This window comes from Magnolia sinica, chromosome 8, assembly GCF_029962835.1.
Source record: "Magnolia sinica isolate HGM2019 chromosome 8, MsV1, whole genome shotgun sequence".
Lineage (NCBI taxonomy): Eukaryota > Viridiplantae > Streptophyta > Magnoliopsida > Magnoliales > Magnoliaceae > Magnolia > Magnolia sinica.
This window is the reverse complement of record NC_080580.1, coordinates 85216702-85235377: the sequence shown is the minus strand read 5'-3', so window position 1 is coordinate 85235377 and position 18676 is coordinate 85216702. Positions and strand designations below refer to the sequence as shown.

The 18676-nt window shown below is 41.9% G+C and overlaps 1 protein-coding gene across 1 annotated transcript; it reads right to left on the bottom strand.

Moving 5' to 3' along the window:
• Window positions 1-1227: 1227 nt before the first annotated feature.
• LOC131253564 (uncharacterized) lies at window positions 1228-18163 on the bottom strand. The gene is made up of 2 exons (XM_058254601.1): window positions 17883-18163; window positions 1228-1484 (listed from the first exon to the last, which is right to left on the bottom strand). The coding sequence occupies exons 1-2, from the start codon at window positions 18048-18050 to the stop codon at window positions 1377-1379; spliced, it is 276 nt and encodes a 91-aa protein (XP_058110584.1). The 5' UTR covers window positions 18051-18163; the 3' UTR covers window positions 1228-1376.
• Between the last annotated feature and the right edge of the window lie 513 nt (window positions 18164-18676).

The window sequence follows — 18676 nt, the reverse complement described above, 5'->3', positions numbered from 1 at the left end:
AGGCCTACGGAGCTTGAGAGAGAGATTTTGAGAATGGAGATCCTAAACCTAACCCACCTAGGAAAACCTATGTTAGGGTGCTGTTTGGATGCTCAGTTGGAAGGATTGCAATAACTCAAATATCGGGGAAATGACAAATTGGAGGTGGGAATATTTTAATTCATAATGGCGAGTGGAAACCAATCCCTAGTTGTGGAAATAGATGGATTGCAATAACTGAAATATTGAGGTGGGAATATTTTAACTGAAAATATGGTCCTTGATAGTGGAATGGCAGAACAGGATTCATGTAGCCAACCCCAATTAGTTGGGATAAGCTTAGATGACGATGATCATGAAAAGTGACCAATTCCTAATTGCAATTCCATGTGTTTCAAGTTGGTCTCGAAAAGATCCAACTTGCAATGTAAGGATTGCGGCTAGCCCAACTACAGCCATTTCCAGCTTATGGAATTCAACTACTACAATTCACTCCAAAGGGGCATCCAAACACAACCTCGATCTAACACAAAAATCTTAATTCTGAGAGGGAAAGAAAAGAAAAAAAAAAAGAAGTGAAATAATAAAATCACATCTATATAATACTGTCATAAAATCAAAACACCAAAACTCAACCGAAAATATTTGAATTTTGCAAAATTGACAGAGCATCTAAAGAAGATATCACTGAGTAGGTGTTCATGGACACCCACCAAAAGGCACATGGACACTTGATCACAAACAGGGCATCTCAGGCATAGACAGATACATGCACGACTGCATCATGATCTAACAAACAAGGCTGACTGATGGACTATAAACTCTTCATGCTGAAGGCGAACATTTAAGATACAAAAATTCTGCAAATATCTACCACATTAGATGGTGCAGATTTACTTGTCAATTTCCCAGATGAGTTTTGCTAAGCCCCATGGGCACATGCCTTGGACATCCAACCTGTCCAAGTGGACCTGAGCATGTAGCTGACCTAATCAACAAAGCAGGCTATCAAATCATCAGGTGTGCCACACACGTACATTGAACATGGACTGCTAGCAATTTTTGAACCAATCCATATGGTGTGGCTCACCTGATGCATAATTGACCCATCTGATTTTTGGGCCAGATCTACACAGCAGGGCCAACCTAATGCATGGCTTTGATGCCTGCCACTAATGCAAGTGGTTTTGGCAAAGCTCTCGCAGACAGCTCATCTGTAACTTTCACTAAACCACCGGAAAATATAAATATTAAAATGGAAGTAACACTTGCATTTCCCTTTCTTACAATTATTCGTAAAACCGTGAGTTACAAATTACAATATGAGCATACAGATAAAAATGACCGAAAACATGACAAAACAACATAGAAAAACCTCAACATGTTTGGTCACATCATCATTGTTGCTTTGATGTGGATGAAGACGATGTCAGATTCCTCCACAAGTAGCGTCCACTCGCCATGTCGATGCAAGTCCAGAATGCCGAACTGATTGCAGTAAGCACCTGAAAAGGCAACATGCAAAACAAAGCTCTTAAATGCTGAAATTCTCAAACATGGCCCAATCAAAAGGAAATAACCAAATAGTAGGGAAGTTTTCATGGGACATCCAATTGAATTGTGATTATTCAACTCGATAAAGAGACTTGACCAAAGTGGATGGGAGGTCATTGCATGCAGGTATGGGGTCCGCAAAGGAAGATGGTGGGTCAAAGATTCTTCTCTTTATTGGGCCTCAAGTAGAGATGGAGAACAGTCTCTAAGGTCCCCCCTTGTTGAAAATGGGGTTTCATTCTCTCTTGGTGACCACCATTGGATTTGGTTTGGGAGGATCGGTGGGTGGGTGAGAGACTGCTTCTATTGGATTTCCTGGCAATGGCTCGGCTTGCAACAGAAAAGAACATTACAGAGGTCCGATGCCTTTCTGTTTGTCACAAGGCAGTGGTGTGGTCTCCCCATTGTCTTAGAAACCTTTCAGATGAGGAGGTGGAGGAATCCTTAAGACTATGGGATGGCCTTCGTAGTTGTCAACCTTCGGAAGGGGAAAGGGATGTGATGGTGTGGAGTAGCAAAATGTCAGGAAGCTTCTTGTTTCACTCCTAAGAGGCGCTCCGAAGGAAGAGACTAGCAAGCAAACTTCCTTTACTTGGTTCTATAGGGCTCCTTTTAAAGTGGCATTATTTGTATGGTTGGCAGGTAGAAAAAGGGTGCTTACGAAGGATAATCTCCAAAGGAGGTCAATGATGCTCCCCAACGAATGCTTAATGTGCATGAGTAGCGCGGAGACAGTTAATCATCTATTTATTCATTGCAAGTTCGCTCAAATCATGTGGGATAGCTTCCTTAAGGCATTCAAAACACCATGGGTAATGCTGGGGTCAAACAAAGATCTTCTCTGGGACTAGCATGGGAGCCAGGTTGTCAAGAAAGGAAGGCGGATGTAGCAGCTGGTTCTTATGGCAGTCTTATGGGTTCTTTGGGAGGAGGAGAATAAACGGTGTTCCTGAAACTCAAGCAGGACTGATGGGGACATCACGCGCACTCACGCCGCCCCCCCTACGCACGTGCGTACGTAGGAGGAGGACCCCACCATCGATTTGGCTCGATGACGACGTCCAGGGAGGGCCTCCTAGCTAGAAGTCAAGAAAAATGGCCCGATAGTCAAGAAAAGCCTACCATGGGATCTCACGATCGTGGCCCACTCGTCGGATTGGTTTTATATTTTAGGTTTTGCTTATTGTTATTATTTAGAACATCGTGAACGCTTTAGATTTCCTTGTTTGGTTTTTATTTTAGTTTACTTCATCGCCAAGTAATAGGTGTCGCACATGGTGCGAGTTTTTGAGTATAGGGTTCACCCTATAAATAGGCACCCCTTGTAGTTCTTTTCATTCATTGAAGTTAATAAAAAATTCCTGCTTTATTTTTCTACTCTCTTCGTGAGTTGTGAAAGAATTCAAAAGTGGGTGCGAAGCCCTCCCTTTTCGAAGGGCTAACTACCGTGGTGCGAAGCCACATTGATCCCAATTCACCCCCATCTTCCATCATCTTTTTTTCCATCTTCCCCCACCATCCGTACTTCGAATTTGTCATTTTGTTGCATCAGATTTCTTCATTACAGCAGGTTTCCAGATTTCGGCCCGCAGGCGAGCTGAAACTTCGGCGGAGCACCACACACAAACCGTACATCGGATCGAGCTGAGATTTGGGGGTTTTGGAGTCCAACCCTGGCCGACCAGGGCCAAGGTGGCCTTTTTCTGAATAGTGGGCCCCACACACGTGCGGCCGGGATCACACGCACGTCCTTCTGGGCCATTATTGCTGTCCACATGCGGGATCATCTTGTGGCTCAGGTTTTTATCCTCTTTTCTCCTCTCATAGCCGTTTTTCATCAATCCTAACCCTAAATTACATGATCTCTAATTGATTTGCCCCTTTTTATCACCTTAAGGTTCCTTGAATTGAAATTAGGAAATTCCTTAGATTAGGGACTGATTTTTATGCATGAGTAGTGGATTTTATTTCCCTTTGACATCGTTTGGTTTATAATTTTTATTGGTCCAGTCCTAGCCTGTGTCGGCTTGGACCCGCATAGATTCCCATTTTTAATTGAATGTTTGGATTTTCATGTGGGACGTGAAATTTGTGTGATTGTTTTTGAATTGGTAGGATCTAAGCCTGAAATCTTGCATATCATATTTAATTTTCCATGTCCTGCATCAAGGACGGTGCTAGGAGTGTTGAGAGGGGTGAAGCCGGATGTGGTGGACTGGGACTCTTGCCCAAAGTTCATCGATGTTCATAATATAATTTCTTTTTCGGGTTCTAGTTGGTGTCCCCTGTCTGAGGTGTTCTTGGGCAAGAGGTTTTTAATAAAAATCTAGTTACCTTTCCTCCAAAAAAAAAAAAAAGAGAAGAAGAAGAAGAAGAAGAAGACTTGACCAAAGTGGACGAGTCTCACTCCATTATAGGTAGTTGTCCCCAAATTCTCGTTAATATCTTAGCAAAGTCCAACTTGAATTGCACGAAAGTGCAATTAGGGGTTTGGCTGTCATTATTAGTTAAAGCAGTGCCACCCAAAAGGTGGTTTCCTCTATAATGAATTAATGAATTGCAACTCAGTTCAAGTGAGCAGTCAAACACATCCTTAGTATCCGTACTGAAGAAGTAGCCTCAAATTACAATTCCAACTTGAGCATAATGGCCATAGTGACCAAAGTGGGCTAGCCCCACTCCATCATAGGGAGTGGTCCCCAAATTGCCATTATTGTCTTTGAAATGAATGTATTCATGGGAACTTAGTAGTGCCTAAGCAAGGTTTTGAATATTGTTATCAGGGGGCGTATCGGCCCGGCTGAAAAACAATATAATAAAGGTGTTGCGTATTGGAATTGGCCCGTATTGCTAGAAAAAACAAATAATAATAATTAACCAACGAATTAAGGAAAATATCAGAAAAACAGGAATATATATATATATATATATATATATATATATATTCAAGAATTATCTTTTTCTTTTTTGCATTTTGGGAATGTACTATCGGCTTTACCTGTTGAAAGTCAACCAAATGAGACTAATTCAACACAATCGAGCATGATAGTGCCCAAAATATAGAATTAAAACAAAAGAAATATGAAAATCTGAAAAAGAAAAAAGTTGATGGCACCGTTCTTTTTTATTTTTCCCATAGTGGTCCATTCTGCTTCAATTCATTTAATCTCACTCAAATCTTTTTGTTATATTTCTCAAAATACGCCTAGATCTAGTCTAAAATGGCTTCCTAAGCTTCCTCGATGGTTTAAATGTAGTAGAGAGAGACGAGAGAAAATTTGGGCAAAAAAAAAAAATCAATTTGGGCCTTTATGGGCATGTTGGCCTGTATTGGCTGTATCGGCCCATATCAATATCGGTAGCCCATCTCACCGATACCAATACAGCCCATTTTTTGGGTGGGCCATTTGGCCACGCATCTCATATTGTATGGGACCCATATGTATACGATATGGCTATATCAGCCGATACAATACCAATGTTCAAAACCACCCGATACTTAAAAAGACAAGGGAAAGTATAATTAGATGGTTTGGCTGTGTGCAACAAAGATGAAGAAATGCCCCAATTGGAGGGAGTGAGTTGGTTCAAGTTGACACTTGTAAAAGGGCAAGGGGAACGCCCAAAAGGATGTGGTTGGGGGTAGAAAGAAAAGACTTCATGACCCATGATTTAACCGAGGATGTGATATGTGATAAAGTTGAATGGTGGGACAGGATTCATGTAGCTGACCCTGATTAGTTGGGATAAGGCTTAGGTGATGGTGGTTTTGTTGTTGTTGTTGGTTCCATTGTTAGTAAGTTAGAATTAGTTAAAGTGGTGCCACCCACTATAGCCATTACCTCTATCATGAATTAACAAATTGCAATTTAGTTCAAGTGAAAATCCAAAAGCAACCCCTAGTTTTCAGTATGAATAGGTAGCCCTCAAATTATAAATGCATTCCTTCGATCCTTTCAATTCCAACTTGAACATAATGCAACTGCTATTTGGACTTGGAGTCAATCCTTCTATATGAATACTAAGGTAATGACATCTAAGTTAGTATTTTGTTGTTCAAGTGAATTTTAATTATATGAATTCCTGGAACTGGCATTTCACGTCTACCTTGGTTGATAGATACACCATTTCCTTCTACTTTTGGCAATACAATAGCACACACTAAGGAATTATAGGATCGTCAATCTGAGACTTTGAATAATATACTCAGGTTTTCAGTTCTCATGAATCAGGACCATGGTAGAGTAATTAGAGCATTAGACCATCAGCCTTCCAAGACCCACTATGGATGAACTATGCCTAGAAAAACCACCTGGATAAGAAAACCTAGTGTTTTAATTTGCAGTAAACAAAGAGAATGTTGAAAAATACAGCCATTGTGCACATTCCACTGAAAAGAAGTCACAAGATTAGTGGGGGTATTGTTGATTTCTACTCGAATTTGCTTTCCAATGAGGATTAGGTTCCCCCCTCCCTTGACAATCTTGCTTTTGATAGGATTTCTTCAGAAGATGCAGAGGAACTCGAGGACTGCTCTCGGAGGAAGAGGTCAGGAGGGCTATTTTGGAACTCGAGCGTGTGGGATTTAATCTATATGCGGAATAGGCCGACGGATCTGTCTGTGCATGGGACATGGTGATCAGGGGTCGGATAGCTTACCTAGCTGAGACGCCGCCATGGAAGCCGGATAAGAATACCAAGATACCTGTAGAGCTTAGGATCTTCCTGTCCTTCACACCTTTTCTGCAATTCACAAGATGGGACTCGAATTTCTGCTATAGTGTAGGATCGGGGACCCACCTCTCTTTTATAGAATCTGTGGAGAGAGAGTTTGAAACCCATCACAATTCTCTCTCCCACACTCCACATTGTAGCATCCTAGTGCAACTCAAATTGTTGTCTGCATAAAACAGCTATAGCATTCCAGCCCTAGTATGCAGAGCTGCACAGATAGACTGCGCAGCAAGTCACCTGAAGTGGGGCCCACTGGTCTACTCAATCATCCAGTCCGAATGTATGACAATCCAGACCGTTGATCAGTGAGGCCTACTAAATAGAGTTCTTACTTTCTCCCACTTGGGCCTCATTGAGCAATGTCAATGATAGTCATATATAATAATTTTGTAAACAGGTTTTGATATTTTAATAAAATATCCAAATGGTTAACCAATGAAAACAGTTGGACAATATGAGTAATGCTATTCAATCTGGTCCATCAAGACAGTTAGTATCGAAACGCGGTAGTCATCACAACATTTAGGCGAAGTGAGTCTAAGCGTTATCGCAAATACTTTCAATCTTAACGACATAGATCACGAACTAAGAAATGTGGTATAAGGATTGCACACTTTAATGTGATGTTATGTGCCTATCCTTAAGAGGTCCTGAAGCTTTTACATGTCTCCAACGAGACACGACTGTAGTTCTACTTACTCAAAATTTGCGCATATATATAGAGAAGCAGAAATAAATCTTTATATCAAAATCATCCAAACAAACTGTATAAAACGAGATCTCTAAGTGTCTGTGAAAATCAAAGTACGCTCAACTCCCACTAACTGAAAACATCTGTGGGATTAATGACTCCCATGGATGTTACATACTCCTGAAATGGCGTGATAGGGAGCCCTTTAGTGAGTGGATCTGCAATCATCTGCTTAGTGCCGATGAATTCCACGGACACTTGATGATTCTGAACCCTTTCCTTTACAATAAGATACTTGATGTCGATATGCCTCGACCTTGACAAATGCTTGTTGTTACTAGAAAAGAAAATAGCAGCCGAATTATCGCAAAATATTCTCAATGGTTTCGAGATACGCTCCAGTACCCGCAAACCTGAGAAGAAACTCTGTAACTATAGTGCCTGATTAGATGCCTCATGGCAGGCAATAAATTCAGCTTCCATAGTGGATGAGGCTGTGGTAGATTGTTTCACGCTTTTCCACGACACAGCTCCTCCCACCATCGTGAAGATGTATCCTGAAGTAGACTTCTTAGTATCAACGCAACTTGCGAAGTCTGCATCTGAATATCCGATCAACTCCAACTGATCAGACCTTCTGTATGTGAGTCCGAAGTCTTTCGTTCTCTCAAGATACCGTAATACTTTCTTTGCAGCTATCCAATGTTGCATTCCTGGATTAGATAGATATCTTCCCAACATTCCAGTGACAAAGGCAATGTTCGGTCACGTAAAGACTTGAGCATACATGATGCTCCCTACTACTGATGCGTACGGAAATTCTTTCATTCGATTCTTTTCTAAATCATTCTTTGGACACTGAAATAAACCAAATTTGTCGCCCTTCACAATGGGCGACTTTCCTGAAGCACAATTTTGCATGTCATACCTTTCGAGTACCCTAGTAATATAGGCCCTTTGTGACAAGCTAAGCAGTCCAAGTGTTCTATCACGGCGAATCTCAATGCCGATGACGTAAGAAGCTTCACCAAGGTCTTTCATTTCAAACCTTTGAGATAAGAATTTCTTGGTGTCGCTCAACATCCTGGTATCACTGCTAGCTAACAGAATGTCATCAACATACAAAATCATCATAACGAACTTACTCTCACTGGTTTTAATGTAGATACATTCATCTGCAGTGTTTTCTACAAAGCTATATGAAGAAATTACTTCATGAAACTTAAGGTACCACTGTCGCGATGCCTGTTTCAACCCATAGACGGACTTCTTAAGTTTGCAAACCAAATGTTCTGAGCCAGTATCTACAAAACCTTCGGGCTGCAACATGTACACATTCTCATTCGGATTCCCATTGAGAAATGCAGTCTTTACATCCATCTGATGTAACTCTAAATCCATATGAGCTACAAGAGCCATTATGATTCTGAATGAGTCTTTCTTGGATACTGGTGAGAAAGTCTCCCTAAAGTCAATGCCCTCACGTTGGTTAAAACCCTTGGCAACAAGTCTGGCTTTATATCGTTCAACATTACCTTTGGAGTCCCGTTTGGTTTTAAATATCCATTTACAACCAATCGGCCTTATTCCAGTGGGTAACTCTACGAGATCTCATACTTTATTGTCTCGCATGAATTTCAACTCATCTTTCATGGCATTAAACCAACGAGAAAGATCAGCACTTTGTTTGACTTGTGTAAAGGATTCAGGATCCTTTTCCACCCCTATGTCAAAGTCGTGTTCCTGTAAGTATACGATGTAATCGTCTCGATTTACAGGCCTTCTCTCTCTCTTTCAGATCTTCTTAATGGTTCAGCTTGTTGGGTCTGATCTTGATTTTCCTTATCAGTAGTTTGTATATGAGGTTCTACGTGGTGTTCTGTAGTGACTGCAGAATCGATTGCATCATTAATGTCCACATGATCTGGATTGACTATGACAAGAGTCACAGTCCTTTGTTCCTCAAATACAAAATTTCTTATGTTCGCGCTCCCACTGTTTTCAGTGTCTTCAATGAATCTGGCATTCCCAGTCTCAACAATCCTGATGGAGTGAGAACGACAGTAGAATCGATAGCCTTTTGATCTTGCTGGGTATCCAATGAAAAAACAACTCATGGTTCTAGGATCAAGCTTCTTTTCATGTAGGTTATAAATTTTGGCCTCAGCAGAACAACCCCAAACATGTAGATATCGGAGACTTAGTTTTCTCTCATTCCACAACTCAAAAGGAGTTTTGCTTACTGCTTTGCTGGGAACCCTGTTTAATATATGAACTGCAGTTTTGATCGCATCACCCCACAGAGATTCTGGCAATGTTGAATTGCTGACCATACTTCGCACCATATCCATAAGGGTGCGATTACGTCTCTCAGCAACTTCATTCTGCTCTGGAGTACCAGGCATAATGTACTGAGCAACAATGCCACAATCCTGCAGATATTTAGCGAATGGCCCTGGATTGCGTCCTAATTCGTCATATCTGTCGTAGTATTCACCACCACAGTTAGATCTGACAACTTTAATTCTCTTATCGAGTTGATTTTCAACCTCGGCCTTATAGATTTTAAAAGCGTCCAGGGCATCTGATTTCTCACTGATAAGGCATAGGTACCCAAAGCGAGAGTAGTCATCTATAAAGGTAATGAAATATTTGTGGCCACTCCATGAGGCTGTAGGGAATGGTCCACAGATATCTGTATGTATAACCTCTAATAGATCTACACTCCTGGTTGCACCTTTCTTTCTCGTTCTAGTCTGTTTCCCTTTTATGCAATCAATGCATATTTTATAGTCAGAGAAGTCTAGAGAATGCAAAATTCCTTCTCGCACAAGCCCGTCTAATCTCTCACGAGATATATGGCATAGCCGCCTGTGCCACAACATGGAGGAATTCTCATAGTCTAGTCTTCGCTTGGATCCCACTACATTTCCATGCAAGGTATTAAGATTATAGACGTGAGAGGCAATCAAGTCTAACTGGTATAAGTTGTTTACTAAAGAGGCGGTTCCAACTTTAATCGAATTAAAGTAAATACTAAAACTTTTATTTCCAAAATGGAACGAAATCCCAACTTATCCAAACAGGAAATTGAAACTAAATTGTGCCTTATAGACGGCACACAGAATGTATTTACTAAATTCAAAAAATGACCAGACTTCAACTTAAGCCTATAGACTCCTATTGCCTCCACGTCAACTTTGACACCATTGCCTACGTATACTGAGCGCTCCGCATCAGTTGGTGGCCTGGCCTGTAGTAATTCCTGCATAGAAGTGCATATGTGAATAGTAGTTCCTGAATCTATCCACCAGGAATCCACTGACACATCGGTCAGATTAGATTCAAAACAGACAAGAACAGAATGATTACCTTTCTTTATGAGCCAATCCTTAAAACCTTCACAGTCTTTCTTTAGATGACCTGCCTTTTTGCAAAAGAAGCACAGTTTGCCTTTAACCCGTTTGCGTCTAGATCCATTTCCAGATTGATTCTCATGGTTTCCAGATGGAGGACCAAAGAATCCATTATTAGAACCTTGTTTCCTCTTCCTTTTACCTTTATTCCCTTGCCCATGCCCTTGTCCTGAAGTCACCATATTAACATTTTGAACTTTTATCATCTGTCTGATCCTGTCTTCTTCTTGGACGCACTGAGTGATGAGTTCATCCAATGTCCACATGTCCTTCAGAGTGTTATAGTTTACCAGGAACGTGCCGAATTGGGGAGGTAGGTTGTTCATAATCAAATGAACTAGTTGATCATCAGTGAGTACAAACCCTAGAGCACGGATCTTAAAAACAACTTCGATTTGCTCTACAATGTATTCACGGATGTTGCCTTTTCCATCGTAGGACGAGCGAGTCAATTTATTCAGAAGAATGCCCATTTCAGATTTATCAGATTTCTTGAATCGTTTTCTCATTTCAGTCAGAAAAACTTTGGCCTTATCTGTTTCAGACATGGCACCCTTCATCGATTCAGAAATTGAATACTTAATGACTTTTAGACATGTATCAATTGATCTAAACCATGCAACCCATCGATTATATTCAGCTTCAGTGGCATTATCAAATGGCTTTGGCAGTTCTAGTGTCATCAGGGCAAGATCTAATTGAAGACAGCCCAGTACAACTTCAATGGCGTTCTTCCATTGAGCATAATTAGATCCATTAAGGGCAGGGACTTGATTCTGATTAGTTGGAATTGAGACTGAAATAAAAGAGATACATATATACTCGCATTAGTTCATAGTTTCACAAATCAATTTCGTGAATATAAACAAAATTATCACGCAAAGTTAATCAATTCAGTTGCTAAGGGAGTTATCAACTGAATCATCCAAGATGAAAATGGGCCCAACCATCATATCCTGGTGAGAATCTGTTACATCATCATCATTCCTTCCGTGGGAGGTAATAACAACATGTTAGTGATTCTCCTGAACATGAAGCTAAGTGATGTAAGTCATGTAAATCTGAGACACTCAACACCTGTGGGTGAGATGAGTCTTTCAGCTTTACATTACCAGTACCATTTACTTCACCCGTTCACTTGACTGCCAAACGGTAATCGTCTGTGTTTTCGCTACCGTACACATGAAAAAATGAACGCAACTGTATGCAATCCTCCTTATCCCAATTTTACAAGTCTGTACCTGTAAAGTTTTCATCGATTGAGGTCACTATGGTGGCTAACACAACCGAATCCAAAACTACAAATATAGACTTTAAGATTGCTATTATAATCCTGCCTCTCAATGGATTATATTTTAATTAGTCTAATGCGGCCCACAAGATGGTCGGTATTGATCATTGAAAAATATAGAAAACTTAAAGTGAAACATGCTGATAATTTTCACATCATTTATTCCAATGGTCCATATCAACTCCTAAGGATGGGTGATGGGCCAGTGATAGGGCCGAATCAGAACTCTTATATGATCTTGTCATTATAAATGAGTTTAATAAGCTTATTCTACAGCATTCACATGATAGACGATTGATTGGAACAAGTCAGACGAATGTTTTGATCCTAACATTAGTGTTCATTAGATGGAAATGTCAAATCAAATACTTGATCAAGGATCCTTATTCCCATATTGCCTATCTAGTGAACGGTATAAATTGTATCCTCATTTTTAATCTAAATAGACGGCTTAGATCTAATAAACGGATCACAATATAGGCTCGAATGAGAAGGGCCTAATTGGAATGGGTTAATTCAGATCCATACACCCTAAACGGGTCTGAACAGCATTATCTACAATGGGCCCTTGATTGGGCCAGGCCCAATTCCACTAAGAAGGTGGATCCGGGTCTCAATCGCAGGTGAAACCCGAAATATGTAGGCAATCGGGCCCGCAGACCCGACCACTTATAAGGTCATAAATGACCTAGCTGAAAATGGATTCTCCCATCGCCGCAAGCAGCAGAGGAGAGAGGCGATTCCTCTATCGCCGCAAGCAACAGAGAAGAGAGGCGATTCCTCTATCTCTGCCTTCCTGATGAGAAGAGAAGAAGCTACTCTCTCTGCAACTCACTATCAGGTGGTTCTGATGGGCTGAGATAGATCTATGGTGTCAAGAATGCCATCTGAAGCGGCAGACATGGCCTCTGTGATGAAGATTCAACCATGCGACGCTGGCAATGACTCTGAAACATGGTTTGAAGGGAAGATGGCGTGCTATTGCCTGCAACTTTAAATCTGGAGATTAACAATGGCAATCAGCTCCCACAAATCGTAGGTAAGGGCCCACTGGATGAACAGATTTTGGAATCCCCAATCTGATATGGGATTCCAAATCTCTAATATCTGGATTTGGAGTTCGAAGATCCCCAATTGGCATCTGGATTTGGGAATTTGAAATCCCTAATTTTCCCCGATTTAGGGTTTTAAGATCTGGATCCCCAATATTTGAATTTGAGATTTGAAATCCCTAATTCGAATCTGTACGAGATTCAGAATCCCTAATTTATTTTCTAGATTTGGGGCTGATCTGGAATTCTCTAATTAACTGGATTAGGGTTTTGAATACTCCCTAATTAACTGGATTTAGGGTTTTAGTTTCGAAATTCCCAATTTGGGATTTGGGATTCGAAATCCCTAATCTATACTGTTTCTGGATTCAAGGATTCGAAAATCCCTGATTCTGATCTGATATGGAATTCGAATTCGAAAGCCCTAATTGATGTATAGGTTTCGAATTTGAAGCCCTAATTGGTGAATGGAATCAACCATACCGATGCACAGATGGCTCTGATACCAACTGTGGGATTTAATCTATATGCGGAATAGGCCCACGAATCTGTCTGTGCATGGGACATGGCGATCAGGGGTCGGATAGCTTACCTAGCTGAGACACCGCCATGGAAGCCGGATAAGAATACCAGAATACCTGTAGAGCTTAGGATCTTCCTCTCCTTCACACCCTTTCTGCAATTCACAAGATGGGACTCGAATTTCTGCTATGGTGTAGGATCGGGGACCCAGCTCTCTTTTATAGAATCTGTGGAGAGAGAGTTTGAAACCCATCACAACTCTCTCTCCCACGCTCCACATTGTAGCATCCTAGTGCAACTCAAATTGCTATCTGCGTAAGACAGCTATAGCATTCCAGCCCTAGTACGCAGAGCTGCGCAGATAGACTGCGCAGCAAATCACCTGAAGTGGGGCCCACTGGTCTACTTAATCATCCAGTCCGAATGTATGACAATCCAGACCGTTGATCAGTGAGGCCCACTAAATAGAGTTCTTACAGAGCGTGATAAAGCTCTGGGGCTAGATGGGTTCCCGATCTCCTTCTTTCAAGTATTCTGGGAAGTTATTAAACCTAACCTCCTCCTTTTTGTCGTTGATTTCCTCAAGTTCAGCCAGATTCCTTCAAAGATGGGTAGGTCCTTTATAATTCTCATCCCCAAGGTTGTTGGTGCTACCTGTCTCAAGGATTTTCAGCCTATCAGTCTTATCAGTAGCCCCTACAAGATTATAGCCAAAATTCTTGCCCTTCGCTTCAAAAAGGTTCTTCCCTAGGTTATTTTTGTTCTGCTTTCATCACTGATAGACAGATTATTGACAGTGCATTGATTGCCCATGAGTGTATAGATGCTCAGTTCAGGCAAGGAAAAAGGGTCTAGTCTGCAAACTAGACCTTGAGAAGGCCTACAACCATGTGAACTGGCTTTTTCTGGATTACATGTTGGGGCAGGTTCGGTGTGGAGAAGTGGAGATTGCGGATTAAGTCCTGTGTTAATTCAGTATCTCCGACCGCATTAATGGTTCTCCATTCAGGTTCCTTAGGGCCTCTAAGGGCCCAAGGCAATGTGAACCCTCTCCCCCTTTCTCTTCGTAGTCGTTTCCAAAGCACTCAGCATAATGCTCTCTAAAGGTCAGTTGGTTGGCCTTTTAGGTTTCAAGGTCGAAATGTATATTAGATTCTCTCATCTCCAATTTGCAGATGATACGCTGATCTTTTGTGAAGTGGAAGACTCTAAGGCAGATAATTTGAGAAATATCGTTAGATGTTTTGAAGTAGTATCTGGTCAAAAGGTTAACCTCCTCAAAAGCGTCGTTCTTGGATTTACATGTCGCTGGAGGAAGGGACTTATATGACCGAGGTGATAGGTTGTTCTCCCAGGTCTTTTCCTTCTTCCCATCTAGGCCTTCCTCTTTGTATCAAGCAGCCTGCTAAGCATCTCTAGGATGTAGTCTTGGAAAGAATGGAAAGAAAACTCTCACTGTGGACGAGCAAACTTCTTTTGTCAGGAGGAAGGCTGAAGTTGATTAAATCAGCCCCATCCAATCTTCCCTTGTATTTCCATGTCCCAATTCCATTGCCCTAAATCAGTTATCCAGTGCACTGAGAAGTTGCGTAGAGACTTCCTTTGGCAGAGAGGGATGTCTAAAGGCAAATTTCATCTGCTGGAATCGGGAGAGGTGTGCAAAACGACGGGTGAGGGTGCTGCGGGCCTTCACAATCTTGAAGAGGTGAATTCAACCATCTTGGGGAAATGGGTCTGGAGATTCGAGGTTGAAGAGGGGAGTCTTTGGATATATGTCATCGTGGGCAAGTATGGTTCTTCGCTTAAGAGGTGGTGAGCAGTCTCCGATTTATCGAGCATCTTTTTGCTGAAGTCTATCGCCAAGCTAGTGCCCCAAGTCTTTGAGGAGAATGGGTTTTCTGTTGGAGATGGTGAAAGAGTGAGCTTCATGGATGATGTTTGGTGTGGGGATTCCCCCCTTCGTGTGGAGTTCCCAGTGTTGCCAATCTTTGCCATTTTGTAGATATGGTTAGGTTGTTCTCGGATGGTGTTTGGCTTCCACCCTGCAGGCGACATCTCCGAGATGATGACATCTTCAATTTTCGCATCTTCTATCCCGGTTGGAAGGATTTTGCCCGACCGTGGGTTCAAAAGACTCCTAGATTTGGTTTCAGGATCAATCAAGGAAATTCTCTGTGCGATCCTACGGAGAATGTTGTCTCCTCCTACACCCTCTTCAACAAGGGCCATGCTGGAGCTATGTGGTCCTCCGCTTAAGGTGACAGCATTCGCGTGGCTAGCAGGTCATGGTAGAGTGCTAACTGCTAACCATAGATAACCTCCCAAAGAGAGGTATGGTGTTGACTAGCTGTTGCCTCATGGGCAAAGGGGATGCACAACTGGCGGTGCGCCTGTCCATTCCCTATTCATATGCTTGGGAGGTTTGGACGAGTATTCTTCCCTTCTTCAACATCCCTTAGGTGATGCCCAATTCTATGAAAGGCCTTTTTCTCGCGTGGCATGTTGGTGGTCCCCGTTCGAAAGTCAAGGCCAAGTGGAGGCTAATGTTGCTTGCAGGTCTATGGTCCATTTGGGGGAGAGAAACAATTGTTGTTTCCATAATATGAGTTCTTCTTTGGGCCAAATTGTTTCAAAGGTGCTCTCACTGATTAGGGAGTGGAAGCCTTTTGAGTTTGTTGGTTTCTGGCATGGCCAACTGTTGTATTATTTTTTTTTCAGCTTTTTGCCCTTTTAATCAAATTATTATCTTTTAAAAAAATATTAGTGGGGGCTTCGGGATATTTTTTATGTAATTAGATCCCTTTCAACTAGGTTAAACACCTTATTTACTTGTGTCAAGCGGGAAGCTAATGTGGTGGCTTGTGGTATAGCGGTGGCAAGGGTAGCACCTCTGACTTTTGTATTTTGCATTCTCCAAGTTTCTAATGAAAGATTATTTGCTATTTGTTAAAAAAAGATATTAGTGGTTAGGATCTTCAAATCTAGGAGACATTTAGGGCATGGTGCATCCATGATGGGATGCAACAGAACAATGGTCTTTACCACGAAAGCAGATTGCCAGCAGCACCCGTTGCCAAGGATATTCTTGGTGCCATGAAGTGGCCTAAGCTCTATGGGGCCCACCATGATGTATGTGTTTCATCCATTCCATCATCCCTTTTGCCAACTCATTTTAGGGCATGAGCCCAAAAATGAAGCAGATGCAAAGCTCAAGTGGACCACACTACAAGAAACAATGGAGATTGAACACTCACCATTAAAAACTTCTTCGGGGCTACATAAGTTTTGGATCAAGCTAACATTTTTTCTCTCTTCATGCAGGTGGAGCAACCTTATGAATAGGTTGGATGGAAAATAAACATCAAAGTAGGCCCTAAGAGGGTTATAACAATGGGTGTCAATGTCCCTTTGGATCTGCTTCATTTTTGGACTCATGCCTTACGATGAGCTGGCAAAATGGATAACGACATGGTGGGCCCCACAAGCTTGGGCCACGTCGTGCCGCAAGGGATATCCCAAGCAGCAGGTGCTATAGGCAATCTGCTTTCCTCGATCACTAAACCATTGGGGCCCACTTCTTAAAACCGAAAAAAACCCAAGTATACCATGCAAAGCCTAGTGTTGAGGATATTATAATTCCCGTGTGAGCTACAGAAGAGAAGAGTGATGGTTCATAAACGTTTAACTCAGCAACTGTACATATGGTCCATGGAAGCTTGATCCCTCTCTCCGGGACATCAGATCCCTTGTTGCTATTAAGAACCTAACCAATGCACCAAAAGCCCCAGGACTGATGGAAAACATCAAGCTAGGTTCTTTAAACCATCGGGATCATAACATTCCACCATGCTCTGCAGCTGGCATCCACGATAGCCCACTGTTTGGGTGCACTCACTCTAGCCTCTTTTCCAGGTAGCCCTTTCCAGGGCATGGTGGCTGCACTGTGGTTCAAGTTGCTGTTTCCATAGATCACCCCTTCTGTGACTCGAGCACAGGATATGGTGTTGGCTCTGATACCAATTGTTAAGAACCAAACCAATGCGCCAAAAGCCCCAAGACTGATGGAACACATCAAGCTAGGCTCTTTAAACCGTCGCATAACAGTTGCTTTGTTGGATGCTTCTTGTTCCTTATCTGCAGCTCCAATGGATGTGAATGAAGTGGTCGATAGCCTCACTTGCAGGGGACACACCATTGACGGGCCAGAAACCACAAAATCAGATTGACTGGATGTTCCTAACCTCTGATTATCAGGTATTTTTCTGTCAAATCGTACCCATGACTTTTTCAATTTTAACCGTTCATTAGGTCTGCAGATCAAACAGTTAGAACACAGATCCAGTGTAATTTTTGGTGTATGGCCCATCCAAAGTGGGACAAGCGATTTGAACGGTTTAGATTGAGTTACACGTATGCCAAGTATGCAATTACCGAGCGCGTGTATATGAACCTTCACGCTCATCCAGAGTATCAAGGATATTTCCACTTTCCACGACCACGGCCAGTAAAAATGCAATCCAATTCGATAGTCTATCCAATTCCAAACGCGTTATTCAATTTACGAAATATAAGAATCGCAATTCAATCCGATAGTGCATCCAAACGCAGCATAAAGGAAACGAGATTTTGCAAGATCACAGTACCTTTGAGGCCGGACGGGCTGGTTCGTCATCATCGAGAGGATTGGAAGACGATGTTGATGATGAATCGTCGGGTTTCTCGAGTTCGGGTTTGGATTTGAGGCCTTTTAAGAGTAGAAATCCCGCAAATGTAGCTGATAGGAAGATCAAAATCAGACGCAGTGGGCACATTTTTCAAAAATTTGGGGGTGAAAATGCAAGAATTGGGGAAGAAAATGCAAAGGGAGAGAGAGAGAGAGGAGTGGGTTTTGGGTTTTGGATCGGTTGGACAGGAGAGCAATTATCTGTAGTCCGCCGGTCTACTTAATTTATAGTCCTCCTTATACGGTTGGTAAGAGAAAAACATAAAAAGAGTCAGCGCTGGCGTACATCGCTCACCGATAGCTACTTATGCGCAACTGTCATGAGATCCACCCCATTCATCAGGTAGGCGGCCTCATTTTCTCTATGGAATCTGAAAGCCATGACCATTTACAACTACATTAGGCCACACCCATGAAAAAATTTCGAGATGGGATGATCACCGTTAGTTTTGTAAAGGCCCAACACTAGGTTGAGCCGCTTGTGTTTTCAATATAAACAAGTCATGCGACACAAGCAGAATTGAGGGCCTTTTTGGTTACACGTAAACATAAGTAACCTATGATAAATGAGGGCCTTGCTCTTGCTCTAGTGGTAGACTCTCAGGAGTTTCAACGCTTGAATAGGAATTCGAGCACATATGGGTGGTGAAATTTCACTAAGGGATGAGTATATGTTGTGTTATAAACTAATAATAATAAATAAATAAAATGAAA